This window comes from Lepus europaeus, chromosome 10 (assembly GCF_033115175.1).
Source record: "Lepus europaeus isolate LE1 chromosome 10, mLepTim1.pri, whole genome shotgun sequence".
NCBI lineage: Eukaryota > Metazoa > Chordata > Mammalia > Lagomorpha > Leporidae > Lepus > Lepus europaeus.
Genome location: NC_084836.1, coordinates 113966938 through 113980015, shown reverse-complemented (window position 1 = coordinate 113980015; position 13078 = coordinate 113966938). Strand labels below are relative to the sequence as shown.

The window sequence follows — 13078 nt, the reverse complement described above, 5'->3', positions numbered from 1 at the left end:
GCTCAAAAACTCGAGGGCAGGCCAGTGGGGTTTTCCCCTTCCCCTTCCAAAAGGGCTGGAGCCATGTGTTCACATTCAGGAGCTCAGCCCAGTTTCCTGGGTGCCCACTGCCTGGCAGGTGCAGCAGACCTGGGAGCTGACTTGGTAGCTGCGCGGGGAGGTGGGCGGTGTAGTGCTGGGGAGAGTGCAGAATAGGGCGCCAAAGGGTCAGCGTTGATTATGGGGTGGGGCCAGGCCTCCCCAAGTGGCTGGAACTAGGATCTGAGCAGGGAGAAAGCGAGCCAGGGGGGCATCGGTTCCAGGCAGGGAACAGCCCCTGCGAAGTTCTCAGGCAGGGGCCTGAAGAGGTTTGTTCAGGAGTAGCTGGGAGGCCAGCATGGTTGCCTCCAAGTGAGCGGTCCTGGACCTCATGGGGGGTTTATAGGGCTGGAGGCTTTGCCCCTGGGAGAGACGAAGCTGCTACTGTGTTCGCAGTGGGAGGCCCTGCCTGGCTTGCTCATGAGCAGGCTTCCCCTGGGTCCAGGCTGGCAGCAGGGAGCCCCCAGGAGGCTGGTGATCCGGGCGTGAGGGGCAGTAGCTCTGACCACGTGGGGGTGTGCAGGTCAGAGTCCTGATACTTTCGAGGGCAGGGCTTAAGGGTTTGCTGATGGATCCGAAGCACCAAGGCTGGCTTCAGGGATGCTGTGTACAGCGAGTGGGTTCTGTGCACATGAGTGCATGGTCTCTGACAGCAGCATGCTGGCTCCCCACCACGTCCTTTGCTGATGTAGATCCAGGGATGGGCTGAGCTGGGGCTCGGGCGTTGCTGGGCCCATCGCCCCTGCAGGTGCCCCCGCCCTAAGCCGCAGGTGTCAATGGGGCCTCAGATACAGCAGAAGCAGAGGGCTTGGTTTCCTCATTTGACAGTGGCTTTGGTCATCCTGTGCCTGCGTGGAGTCTGGCCCAGGGGAGGCTGAGGCTAGGGGCTGTGGGTCAGGAGAGGCCGAGGGGGCGTGCCCGGCCTCACCCCTGAGTCCTAGCTCTCTCCAGTTTCCGACAAGCACCAGTTCAAGAATGAACAGGTGATGTACCGCTTCCGCTACGACGATGGCACCTACAAGGCGCGGAGTGAGCTGGAGGACGTCACGTCCAAGGTGGGCAGCCCCTGGTGAGAGGTGCTGTGGCCCCTGCTCCTGTGCCCCTGCCCCTTGCCCCCACCTCCACCCGCCTGGGGGCCCCTTTCCTGGCAGCCTGGACCTGGAGGCCCCCCCTGACCTCCACTCCCCCACCTTGTTCCTTGCAGGGCGTGAGGCTGTACTGCCGCCTTCACAGCCTCTACACCCCGGTGATCAAGTAAGTCTCCTCTCTGGCCACAACTTAACCTCCTTCTCCACCAAACGGGGCTGGCTGTCGTGGTTCCTCTCTGGGAGTCCCTGCTGTGATGGTGAAAGCTGTGGGCTCTGCAGTCTCTGAATCTGCCTGCCAGGTGCCAGCTTGTGACCTTAGGCAGAGTTATTTAATCGCCCTGTGTCTCAGGAATGAGGATAATAGTTGGATCTACCCCAGGGCCTCTGCACCTGCTAACACCCCCCCACCCCCCAATGCTCTCTTCCTGCAGGTTCTCATATTTGCTCCCTTAGCTCCTTCTGCTGTCTCCTGATCAGAGGAGACCTCTCTGGCCATCTTTGTAAAATGTCTCTGCCCCGGGACTCTTTCATTTTCTCTAACTTTGGTTTTCTTCTTAAAATTTGTCCCTACTTTTCCTTTATAATCATGTGTGTGTTTGTCTATGTGTTTTCTCCCAACTGAATTGTAAGCCCACCGAAGGGAGGGAGGTGTTGGCTGCCTTGGGCCCAGCACTCTCAACAGCTCCTGGAGCCGCACTGTCCAGTGGGACTTCCTGTGCCAACAGAGATGCCCTACATCTCTGTCGTCCAGTCTAGCAGCCCCGGTCCCACGTGGCTTTGCCACACTTGAGACTGGGAGTATGACTTGATTCGGCTTCAAAGGATGGAAATTTAAATCAAATCTACAATTGGAGAGCACGTATCTGGTGCAGAAGAGCACTTGGTGATGTTTGTGGAGTGAATGCTGGAAGGCAATGACTGGCCTTGGCCTCTGTTTGTGCATCTGCGTGATGGACGCAAGCAAGGCTCCTGCCCCGTGGGTTCGGATGAGGGTGGCATTCACTGAGGGCGCCTGTAAATGCCAGTGATTGGTTGTTGTCTTCATCATGAGGCTTAGAGCTGTGGGTGAAGGGACCGAGGGGTCTCCCGGGTTCTCTGCCCCTGACCCCACGCTCCTGTGACCTATCGGGGGCTCCTGCTGGCCCTGTGCAAGGTTGGTCCCGGGCACCTGTCTCATCTGCAGACCTCCATCCTGGGCCAGCAGGGGAGTGCGGGGGCCCCAGAGTCCCGAGTCACTTCCTTGCCCTGGGGCCAGCACCGGGGGCCTCCCCTGTGCTGCTGTCCTCCTGGCCTGCCCGCCCTGCCCCTGGGTGTAGCTGTGTCTTTAGACACCTGAACGCCACCGACAGACCAGAAAGGGAAGGGAAGGGAAGGAGGGATTCCCGTCACTTCGTTAAAGCGGGGCTGCCCAGCCTTGGCACTCGTAGCTCTTGCCGCCCCCCGTGCCAGTGGCACCCCTGCTCCCGACCCCCCAGGTTATGACAGCCCCAGCCGTCTCCAGACAGAAGGGCAGACTTGCCCCCCTCCCCCCATCCCACTGAGGGCCCTTGGGCTGGAGATCCTAGAACCTTCCTCCTGCCCTTGGCTACAGGAGGAGGGGAGCCAAGTCGGATGTAGGGTCTGGGCTGAGGTTGGGACCCCCTGGCCTCAGCTTCAGGAGCCTGGCCATGTCCACCACCCAGCACGTGCGGCGGGGCGTCAGCCCCTGCTCACGGCGCCCTCCTCCACAGAGACCGTGACTACCACCTGAAGACCTACAAGTCGGTGCTTCCTGGGAGCAAGCTGGTGGACTGGCTGCTGGCGCAGGTGAGGCTGCCACCTCCTCTTCTGCTGCTTTCCCTGTTACTTTCAGCTGGGGCAAAATCCACCTTTCCTGGCCTTTCCCACATCACCAGGCGTGTGTGTGCCGCTGGGGATGTTGGCAGGCTCGGGAAGGGCAGCGGTTGCCGCCCTCCGTGCAGGCTCCCTGGCATCTTCCCTTAAGCAGCCACGCCCCCCCAAACCTGCACCTGCGCCCGGTCCATAGAGCCGAGGGGCTGGGCTTTGTAGGGCTCACCTGTGCCGTGGGCAGTGTCACAGTTTCCTGTTTAGGGGCAAAGGGCATTCTGACACACGTGTCTTAGTATGACTGTGCTGCTCTAAGGAGGAGCCACTCACAAAGAACAGAAATGGGTTTCTAACAGCTCTGGAGGCAGGAGGCCAGGGTCCAGGTGCTGGCCTGTCGGGCATCTGGGAGGGCGGGGCTTGCTGCTGCCTGCTGGGGAGGATGCCCCCCTTCCCCAGGACACGCCCACGCGGCTCCACAGCCGCCCCCCCTCCCGCCCCCTGCCCCGTGGCCTTGGGTGTCAAGTTTTCCTGGGAATTGCAGAGGGGACAAAACATTTAAACCGTGGCCTCACAAACTCACGTTAAATCTGTTCAGCCCTGAGTTCTGGGGCTATGGGTTCACCTGGGAGGGTCCCTGGCATTGGGGCACCAGGCGAGCTGGAGCGGCTGGGCCGTTGGAGGCGCCGCCCACTGCACCGCGTCTGTGGTGGCTTCCCTGGTGTTGTCAGCACCGTGCTGGCCGCCCGCTCTCCCTTCTGGCTCCTGCTCTGGGCTGCACCCTGGGCGACTTTGTGCCTTCCCCTGGGGAGTTCTCTGACCCATGTTGTCTAGGGCCTCCAGGGGCCAAGTGCCTGTGCCTAGCCTTGCCCAAATGAAGCCATGCTGGACGGGCGCCAGCCTCAGTTCTGGGGAGTGCTCAGGGTCCCTCAGGGATGTCGCTTTGCAGTGCATAGAAACAGCTTGTGGGCTCCAGAAGACAGGAGACACGTGTGGGGTGAAGAGGGGTGTGCGTTGAACTTGGCCCCTGCAGAGCGTGGCCTGGCATGTTGCTGAGCTGAGTGTCACCCAGGTGGCACGTCCTTTCGTCCACAGATCCCCAGTGAGGGCTGAGAAGTCACAGCCAGTCTGTAAACGCCTCCTGGTGCCAGGCAGCCAGGAAAAGGGGGAGTTTAGAGTCCACCTTCCATCTGCTGGTTCACCCTGCAAATGGCTGCAACAACCGAGGTTGTGCCAGGCTGAAGCCAGGGACCTGGAACTCTGTCTAGGTTTCCCATGTGATGCAGGGACCCAAGCACTTGGTTTGCATTCTGCCACCTTCGCTGGCACATGAGCAGGGACCTGGATCAGCTACCAGCACTCACATAGGATGCCAGCGTCACAGGCGATGGCTTGAGCCCCTGCACCATGCCATGGGCCGATACCTTCCCCGCTGGATGGCTTCAAGGGCCTGGCAGGTCTCCTCGTGCCACGGCACTGGAGCTGCCAGTGAACGCGGAGCTCTGGCGTTATACACAGCCGCAGGGGCTGAGGCTTGTGTTGTATGAGAGAGAGAGGCTCTGAGGTTGGTGCTCATGGCTGCTGGAACCTCGCTCCGGTAGAGAGAGAGCACGAGGGGACACTCCCATCCCCTGCTTCACTCCCCAAAGGCCTGCAATGGCTGAGCTTGTGCTGAGGCTGAGGCTCAGGGCTGGGAACCCAGTGCAGGTCTCCCACGTCGGTGGTGTGAGACCGTTGACTTGAGCCACACCTGCTGCCTCCCTGGGTGTGCACCAGCAGGAAGCTGCAGTCGGGGGCTGGAGCCAGGCACCGCAGTACGGGATAGGATATGGGATAGGGTGCCCGGGGTCTCAACCGCTAGGCCAAACACCACTAGGCCCCTCTGAGTCTCTGAAGTTTTTTGTTTTTAATTGGCACGTAGTAGCTGTCCAGCTGCAGAATATACATCTCCTGTATGTAGACAAATCTGTCTGTCTGCCATCCCTAGCAGGTTTCCATCCTTGAGGTCACTTTGCAAGGAGCTCTGCAGGAGCTCCAGCCATCACATCTTTGTCCCAGGAGGCAAGAGGAAAAAAAAAAAAGGCAAAGGGGGTTTTGCTAGTGTGCCCAACCTGCCAGTGGTTTCTGCTTTTGTCTCATCAGCCTCCAGCTGCAAGGGATGCTGGGAAGAGGATGAGGTTTTTGTCACTGGGGAGGGATCCAGGAGGGCTGTTGGGTGGTGAGCAGTGTTTGCCGTGTGCAGTGTCCGTCTCATCTTTGAGGTGTTCACACGGGCACGGTGAGGTGACTGTCTTCTGGGGTTTTTTCCTCATCACACGTGAGGGGAGTCTGGAGTAAACTCAAGGACCCCCCGCCCGGTGCGTGGCCACCAGCCCCCTAACCCCGTGCCCCTCTCATTTCTTTGCAGGGAGATTGCCAGACGCGGGAGGAGGCCGTGGCGCTGGGCGTGGGCCTGTGCAACAACGGCTTCATGCACCATGGTAAGCCCCGCCCCCTGGCCGTGGTGTACACCGCCTGTAGGGGCCCCTGCGCACCAGCGCAGCCAGGGAGCAGGACTTGAAGTTGATCCCTGGGCTTCCCAGGCACTGCTTCCCATGCTGGACATGGCCTCCCAGCCAGGCCCGAGGTTGTAGGCTTGGCCTGGGGGCTTCTGATGGCTCAGGTCGGGGGCAGCAGCCAGGCAAGTTGCAAGTGGGAGGGAGACAGCCAGGCGGTCAGGGGTCCCTGTGCTCTGCAGCCTCCCCGTCGCCGGCCCCTGGGGGCATCTTCAGAACAGGAAACCGTCCAACCCCTGCCAAGACGCCTTTCCTGGTTTCTAGAACATTCCTCAGGGCCTTGCCCTTGCAGCTTCCTTGCTTGCATTGCTCCACCTGCCTCGCGCCTCACCTGGTTCAGGCTTTCGGCACTGCTGCCGCCTCCCCAGGGAGGCCTCCCTGCTGCCCTTGGTCGCCCTCCGTTCTAGCTGGGACTTGCTTTTCTTCCCGGAGCTCTTCTGGGAGTCCTGGGGCCCGAGGTCCGGGAGGAGGCCTTGGCCGTGGTCCGGGACAGGGCAGCGTGGCTGGGACGCAGTGGTGGCTGTGGAGCAGGGGGAGCGATCAGGATCCTAGAGGCTCTGAGGCCGTGTCCCCTCCGCTCTCGGCTTCTCTGTTCTGACTCAGGGCCCAGCAGGCCAGGTTTTGGTTTCTGGGGCCTCTGTCGCAGGGACTCGGCTCTGCCTTGGTAGCACCCGGGGCAGCTGCAGCATTGAGCAGGCACATGGGTGTGGCTGCTTGTCAATAAAGCTTTATTTAGAAAGCCCAGTGGTGGGCCGGAGGTTCTGGGCCCCTGCTGGATGCGCTGTCCCCTCAGCAGCACGAGGGTAGGCCATCAGGCCCACCCTGCCTTCTGTGGCCAGCGGCCTCCTCCTGGGCCTCAGTATCCCCAGTGTGCCCGCGGTTCTGTGGGTGGGTACTGCCTCCCCAGCTGCCCGGCACCCAGGGAGGTGGCAGGCCGGGCCCACCCATCTGTCTCGGCTCACCAGAGTCCCTTCTGCCCAGAAGCCCTTGTGTCTCCACGGACGGAACCTCTCATTTGAGGGAGGGCGTAATTAGGGGTCCGCCCCAGCTGCTATTCCGGGAAGGCTCTGGCCTAAGCGACCCCGAGGCCACAGGGCCCGGGGAGAGAGAAATTGCAGGGTGTGGCCTCGCTCCCAGCTGCCTGCCACGAGCTCAGGAGCTAAAATAGGAAAGGGCCACGTCCTGGGGACAGGGCGGGCGCCGACTGTGGGGTCTGAACCCAGCCTCCCGGGCCCTGTGATTGGGGCTGCTGCCCTCTCACACCAGGCAGGTACAGGGAAACTGAGGCTGAGTGTGGCATCCCAGAGCCACCCCTCATGCGGGTGCTGCCCCTGTCCTAGCCAGCAGGAAGCGGAGGCAGCAGGGGCTCCTGGCGTGGTGAAGCCTGGGCGCTGGCCCCGGGCCTGGCTGCAGGGGTCATGGCTGGGGCCCGACCTGGCATGGCTCATGGGCATGAGGGAGTCCTCACCGTGTTTGGCCGACCTTCCCCCACGTGCCCGTTCCTGCGCCCACTCCCGAGCCTCCCGACTTGATGCCTGTAGTGGGGTGAAGCTGCCACCAGGTGGAGGGGCGGTGATGGTGCTGGGAAGCAGTAGGGAGAGTTCGTACATGCAGCCGCTTCCATATGGCCCCCAGGTCCGGACAGGGCCCTGTGTTCAGGGATGGACGTCTCGTGGCTGAGGCAGCCATTTCTCTTGTGGCAGGGGCCCACTGACCTCAGACAGCTGCCTCTCCCTCCCTGAGCTTCGAGTTCCCCTTTGGGTACTGGCCATGTTCATCCCTGCCCTGTCGTAGCAGAGGGAAGGGGAGGAGCCTGGTGGGGGCTTTGCTGCTGCCACTGCCGCTCCTGCTGGCTCTGTGACTGTGGGCGTTTGTTGAGCTTCTTGGGGCCTCCGTCTCCCAACCTGTAAAAGGGGTGCAGCAGACCCTTCCTTGTCCCTGGATCCATGGCGTGCCTGGCATTCGTAGGTGCTCAGGTTGTGAGCCACAGGCATTGGGTCCTGCGTTAGTTGTTATTGGTTATGTTTTGTCATTTTCCTGGCTTGTTGGGGGTCAGAGGTCAGCATACTGTAAAGAGCCAGGTGGTAAAAGTGGAGGCTTTGTGGCCACCCAGGCTTGGTCACAGTTACTCGACCTGGCCATTGAGTCTTGAAAGCAGCCACAGAAAGTATGTGAGCAGATGCGTGGGGCTCTGTTCCAATAAAACTTTATTTATAAGAGGGACGAGGAGTGGGCAGTGGGGCCTGCACTGGGATTAGTGTGCTGGTCCTTCTGCCAAGGATCTGATGGGGGTGTTCCTGCTTTCGCTGTGGCTTTCCCTGTCTGTCCATCGCCTCTTCACACTCTGCCCTTCCAGCTGTGAATTTCCTGCCTGCGTCTGATTGGTTTGTTAGAGTGTTTGTTTCTTCCAATTTTTCTAAATCTTTATCCCTTGTTGCTCCCCTTATCTTCGAATCCGCCATCTGGCTGTGAGCCTTTAGGAGGGCCTTGTCCGTGGTTGTATTTGAACCCTTGGACAGCTTTCCTTTCCTTAGCTTTAGTTTTACTGTTCATACTTGGGTCTTTAATCCAATGGGAGCTGATTGTATACAGTGTGAGGCAGGGATTGTACACAGTATGGACAGGGATTGCACATGGTATTAATCAGGGATTGTAAACAGTATGGACAGGGATTGCACATGGTATTAATCAGGGATTGTACACAGTATGGACAGGGATTGCACATGGTATTAATCAGGGATTATATACGGTGTGAATCAGGGATTGTACACTGTGTGAGCAGAGATTGTACACGGTGTGAGGCAGGGATTATGCACCGTGTGGACAGGGATTGTACACGGTATGAGGCAGGGATTGTACACCATGTGGACAGGGATTATACACAGTGAGCGCAGGGATTGTGCACCGTGTGAGGCAGGGATTGTACACCATGTGGACAGGGATTATACACGGTGTGCGCAGGGATTGTACATGGTTGAGCAGGGATTGTGCACCGTGTGAGCAGGGATTGACATTATTCCCAATCTCACCCCTGAAGTGAATCAATTTTCCTAGCAGTTTTCTATCTGCAGAAAACCCCAGGTGTGCCTTTATGACCCAGCATGTACGGAATTCCCATAACCCTACCGTCCTTGTATGCGGCTCGTGTCTCTTCTGCTGGTCCTTTGCCTGTTTCTGCCCAAGGCCACCCTGCTGCCTGTGACTGTGGCCCTGCAGGACGGCCCTGCCGTGGGTGGGCTAAGTGTGGGGTTTTCAGGCGAGCTCAGCCAGCCGGCCCTGGGAGCGCGTGTCCTGCTGTGCCAGCACTGGCAGCGGCAGTGTATGGGCCAAGCCCCACCGGCCGGGGGCTGCTGCTGGCCCCTGCGTGCGTCTGACCTGCCTGCCTGGCTCTGCAGTGCTGGAGAAGAGCGAGTTCAAGGACGAGTCCCAGTACTTCCGCTTTCACGCCGACGAGGAGATGGAGGGAACCAGCGGCAGGAACAAGCAGCTCCGCAATGACTTCCGGCTGCTGGAGAACATTCTGGCCAAGCGCCTGCTGGTAGGGGCAGGCTCAGCCGCTGCACCTCCTTCCCGGGGGCCTGGAGGCCTGGGGGCGGGGGCCTTCAGGCTGCAGCCAGGGAAGGGGGCTCGGCTCTGGGCGTCAACCGTCCGGGGGCTTCTCTGCCAGTCTCCTGGAGGGGCGTGGTCTTGCCCGGCTCCCGGCCTTGTCCTCCCCACTGCAGCTGGGTCACGTGATACATCCTGCATGCCCTGGGGCTGCTGGTCCCGGAGCCTGGTGCCCTGTCCGTGCCCAGTGCTGTAAAGACCCTTACAGTCGAGGCAAGCGTTTGCCCTGCTCAGAGACTCTGCCAGTCCAGCCCACCAGTCCTGTTTCTCTGCCCGCTGATGCACGAAGCCTCTGCTCGTGTGTGGCCCCCAGTGGACAGTCCAGGGAAGCACGGAGAGGTCGGGTCCCCTGCACCACCAGGGCTGGAGCTGCGTCTGAGAACCGAGAAGATGGCCCCTTCATTTCTCCCTCTAGGACCTGTCCCCCTAGTTGCTTTTCTGTCACTGTGAAACCTCAGTGCTCCCCATCACACTTGGGGTGGAATTCAAGCTCTCCTGTGGCCTGCGAGACCCTCCCTGCCTCTCTGGCATCATCTCCTGGGCTCTCTCTCCCTCCCGCACTGCACCCCGGCCTCCCTCATCTCTGTCCTGTCCTCCAGGGCCGTGCAGCCAGCCTCGGGGCCTTTGCACAGGCTGTGCTCGCTGCCCGGAGCACCTGGCCCAACTCTGCTTCTCACTTGTCAGGTCTGAGTTCAGATAGCCCCTCCTCTGGCCCCCTGCCATGCCATGCCCTGACCCCTTAAGCGCTTCACATTGATTCAAGCTATGTGTGCCACATGCCACGTGTCCCCACCACACGTGGGCTCCCTGTGGGCAGGGCCACCTGCCTTGTCGAGCAGCATCTCCAGCCTCCCCCAGAGTACCTGCTGTGTATGGGGGGCAGCAGCTCAGTAGATATTTGTTGAACGAATGCATGCATTTCCAGGCCTGTGGACATTTATTGAGAGTCTACAGTATGCCAGTCTGGGGAAATCAGTGGCACCTAAGAGGGGAGGCTGTCCCCAGATGGGAGCAGACGGGGGACACAGGCAGTGAACTGCAGTGGGGGCAGCACAGGCCCTGTCTGAGCCCGGTGGTCCTTGTCCAAGGGGACTTGGATAGTTCGAGGCCAAATGGAATCGAAAGGCGACTTGACGTTGCTGTAGAAATGGAATCCTCGCAAACATGGGTCTTCAGAAAGCTCGGGGAAGAGCATGTGTTGTGAGCAAACTGCTTGGAGTTAAACGTTTTTTGTACCCAGATAGACTTAGCTTTTCATTCCGTTTTCCAAGAACTTTCTGGAGTAGGGTATGTTGAGCACCCCGAGGGCCAGGCGTGGCTCATGTTCTGCTCTGCCCAGGGCTGCCCCGGGTCTGGCTGCTCCCCTGAGGCCCCTGCCCCGCAGCCCGCCCCAGGAGCGGGGTGCCATGGGGCTCTCCTGCTGCATCCCTCAGATCCTGCCCCAGGAGGAGGACTACGGCTTCGATATCGAGGAGAAGAACAAGGCTGTGGTGGTGAAGTCGGTGCAGAGGGGCTCACTGGCCGAGGTGAGGCCCTGGGCCTCATGTGGCGGCTGGGAGGGTGCACTCCACGGTGTGCGAGGCCGGCTCCTGCTCTGGCAGTGCCCTCGTGGGAATGCGAGTCCAGGACCTACCCTCGTGTGCGAGTGTGTGTGTGTGTGTGTGTGAGAGAGACTGCCTGCTGGGGAGCTGGCAGCTTGGCTGCTCCGCACTGTCCTCCTGTCGCGGCCCGCCTGCGCCCCCTCGTGGACACTGAGGAGAGTCCAGGGGAAAGCAGAGGCCTAGTCTCCGTCTTCCCAGCCCGCTGTGATCAGGGCGCAGGGGCTGAAGTGAGACAGGTGCGTTGCTGTCATGGACGCACAGGTCGGGAGAGGGGGTCTGTGGCAGGCCAAGGATTCAGCCCCAGACCCTCTCTGTGTGACGAGGGGGCTGTGCCGTCCGGCTCTCCGCTTACCCACTGCAGCCTCACCTTCCTTGTGATGGGGCAAGGGTGGAGCGGTGGGGGGTCCGCATGTTCCCCATTGTCTTGGCCAAGCCCTCTCGGCACGAGTCCCCAGGCCATGGGCAGGCCATGGGCGGTTCCTCCCCGAGGATGCTGCTCCCTTGCCTGCCCTTCTGGCGGGCTTCCTTCTGTGGCTGTTTGGTCGGCGCTATGCCAGGTGTGCCATGCCCATTAACCCCTCACTGCAGAGGGCCTGTGATTGAGGACGCGTGAGGGCTCCTGGGTGAGCAGGCAGGGGGCAGTAACCCGTGTTCCTGTCTCCCAAGATGGCCGGCCTGCAGGCGGGGCGCAAGATCTACTCCATCAACGAGGACCTGGTGTGCTTGCGGCCCTTCTCCGAGGTGGAGGCTGTGCTCAACCAGTCCTTCTGCTGCCGCCGCCCGCTGCGCCTCCTGGTGGCCACCAAGGCCAAAGAGTGAGTGTCCTGGGCTGGGCTCTGGGGGCGGGGCCTGGGCTGCCCTGGTTCCCCGGTGGGGTGGTGGGGGGCTCCCAGCTGGAGGCGCGTGGCACGAAGCCCATCCCATCATTGCTTTCCACGTTTGACTGGGTGCCCACTTGCCCGCTCTGGACCGAGCAGTGATTTAGGCACTGGGTGCATGCATCTGTCCCCAGGTCAGAGCCCTCAAGCCTAGTGGGAGACGGAGAGAGACACAGCTGATGCTGGCACTGGGGTTGCTGAGTGGGGTGCAGACATCAGGAGCTGAGAAAGGGGCTGGGGGGCCGAGGGCTGCTGCTCAGGAAGACGTCACTGAGGACGAGGCTAGAGGCCCGGAGGAGGTGGCAAGGAGAGAAAGGAGGCTAGAGCTGGGAGCGGGGTCCAGGCCCCTTGAGACCTCGGGCCTGTGGCCAGCGCCCGTGCAGAGGCACTGGAAGGTTCTGACAGGATCCTTGTGGCCGCAGGTGGGGACAGATTGTCAGGGGCAGAGCCAAGTGCAGGGAGAGGTGAGGAGCTGGCAGCTCAGGCAGCACTGCCAGCGAGGGGGCGCTGTGCGGTATGGGCACGTGGGAGGTGCGGTCTGTTTCTAGAACCAGGCGTTCTGTTGTCCCTTCTCCCTCCTATCTAAGGCAAACTAGCGGTGGCAGTGCTGGGCGGTTTGAAGGGCAGTTATCTCAGTAGAAGGGTGAGCCACCTCCGGGAGGACTGTGAGTTTCCGGGAACCCCGGTTTGTCTCAGTGCCGGGCCTGGCAGCTCGTTCGTCACCCTCCCCGCCATGGCTGTGGGGTGACAGGCCGTCTGGCCGCCAGAAATAGTCAGGAGCAGGTGCAGGACGGGGCCGTGGCACCCACGTGCATCCTGGGTCATGGGAGACCCTGGGGCCACACCCCTGTTTCCTTGCACTTTCTCTGTATATCTGGGAGCTGGAGCGTCTGCTGCTGCTCCCTTGCGCGGGGCTGGGTCTCAGAAAGCTCAGCACCATCACCTGGGGCCAGACTGCTCCTCCTGGCGACCTTTCTGAGCCCCTCTGCCTGCCGCAGGATCATCAAGGTCCCCGACCAGCCGGACGCACTGTGCTTCCAGATCCGTGGGGCCGCCCCACCCTACGTCTACGCCGTGGGGAGAGGTGAGCGGGCACGTTGTTCTGGGAGGTGGGGCTATCTGAGGGCCAGAGGCCAGGGCTGCCCGGACCACCCTGCCAGGCCTTCCGTCCTCTGCTCGAGGCCATGCAGATCTGCGGTGCCTGCCTACGCCACCGGCTCCCAAGCCTGTGTGCGTCCAAGGAGCCCTTTGCACTCAGCTTCGCCTCTGTGGTCATAGCTGCTGACCAAGGGGATAGGTAAAACGGCAGAAGACTCCTGAGAATGAGTGCTATTTAAGGAGTTTATTGTGTATCTGAAGGGCAGTGACAGGGAGCGAGAGACCTACAGAGAGAGCTCTTCCCCCCACTGGTTCTCTCCAGAAAGCCCAGGAGCTCCCTCCGGGTCTCC

At 61.0% G+C, this 13078-nt stretch overlaps 1 protein-coding gene across 1 annotated transcript in view; it reads left to right on the top strand.

Annotated features, from left to right (window-relative positions):
- PREX1 (phosphatidylinositol-3,4,5-trisphosphate dependent Rac exchange factor 1) overlaps positions 1–13078 on the top strand; it is a 162961-nt gene that overhangs the window by 128328 nt on the left and 21555 nt on the right. Inside the window, exons 12-19 of the mRNA XM_062204324.1 lie at positions 1030–1133; positions 1283–1332; positions 2897–2972; positions 5398–5470; positions 8941–9083; positions 10585–10677; positions 11419–11567; positions 12629–12714. Coding sequence (XP_062060308.1) covers positions 1030–1133; positions 1283–1332; positions 2897–2972; positions 5398–5470; positions 8941–9083; positions 10585–10677; positions 11419–11567; positions 12629–12714 — 774 coding nt within the window. The remainder of the gene's footprint in view (positions 1–1029; positions 1134–1282; positions 1333–2896; positions 2973–5397; positions 5471–8940; positions 9084–10584; positions 10678–11418; positions 11568–12628; positions 12715–13078) is intronic.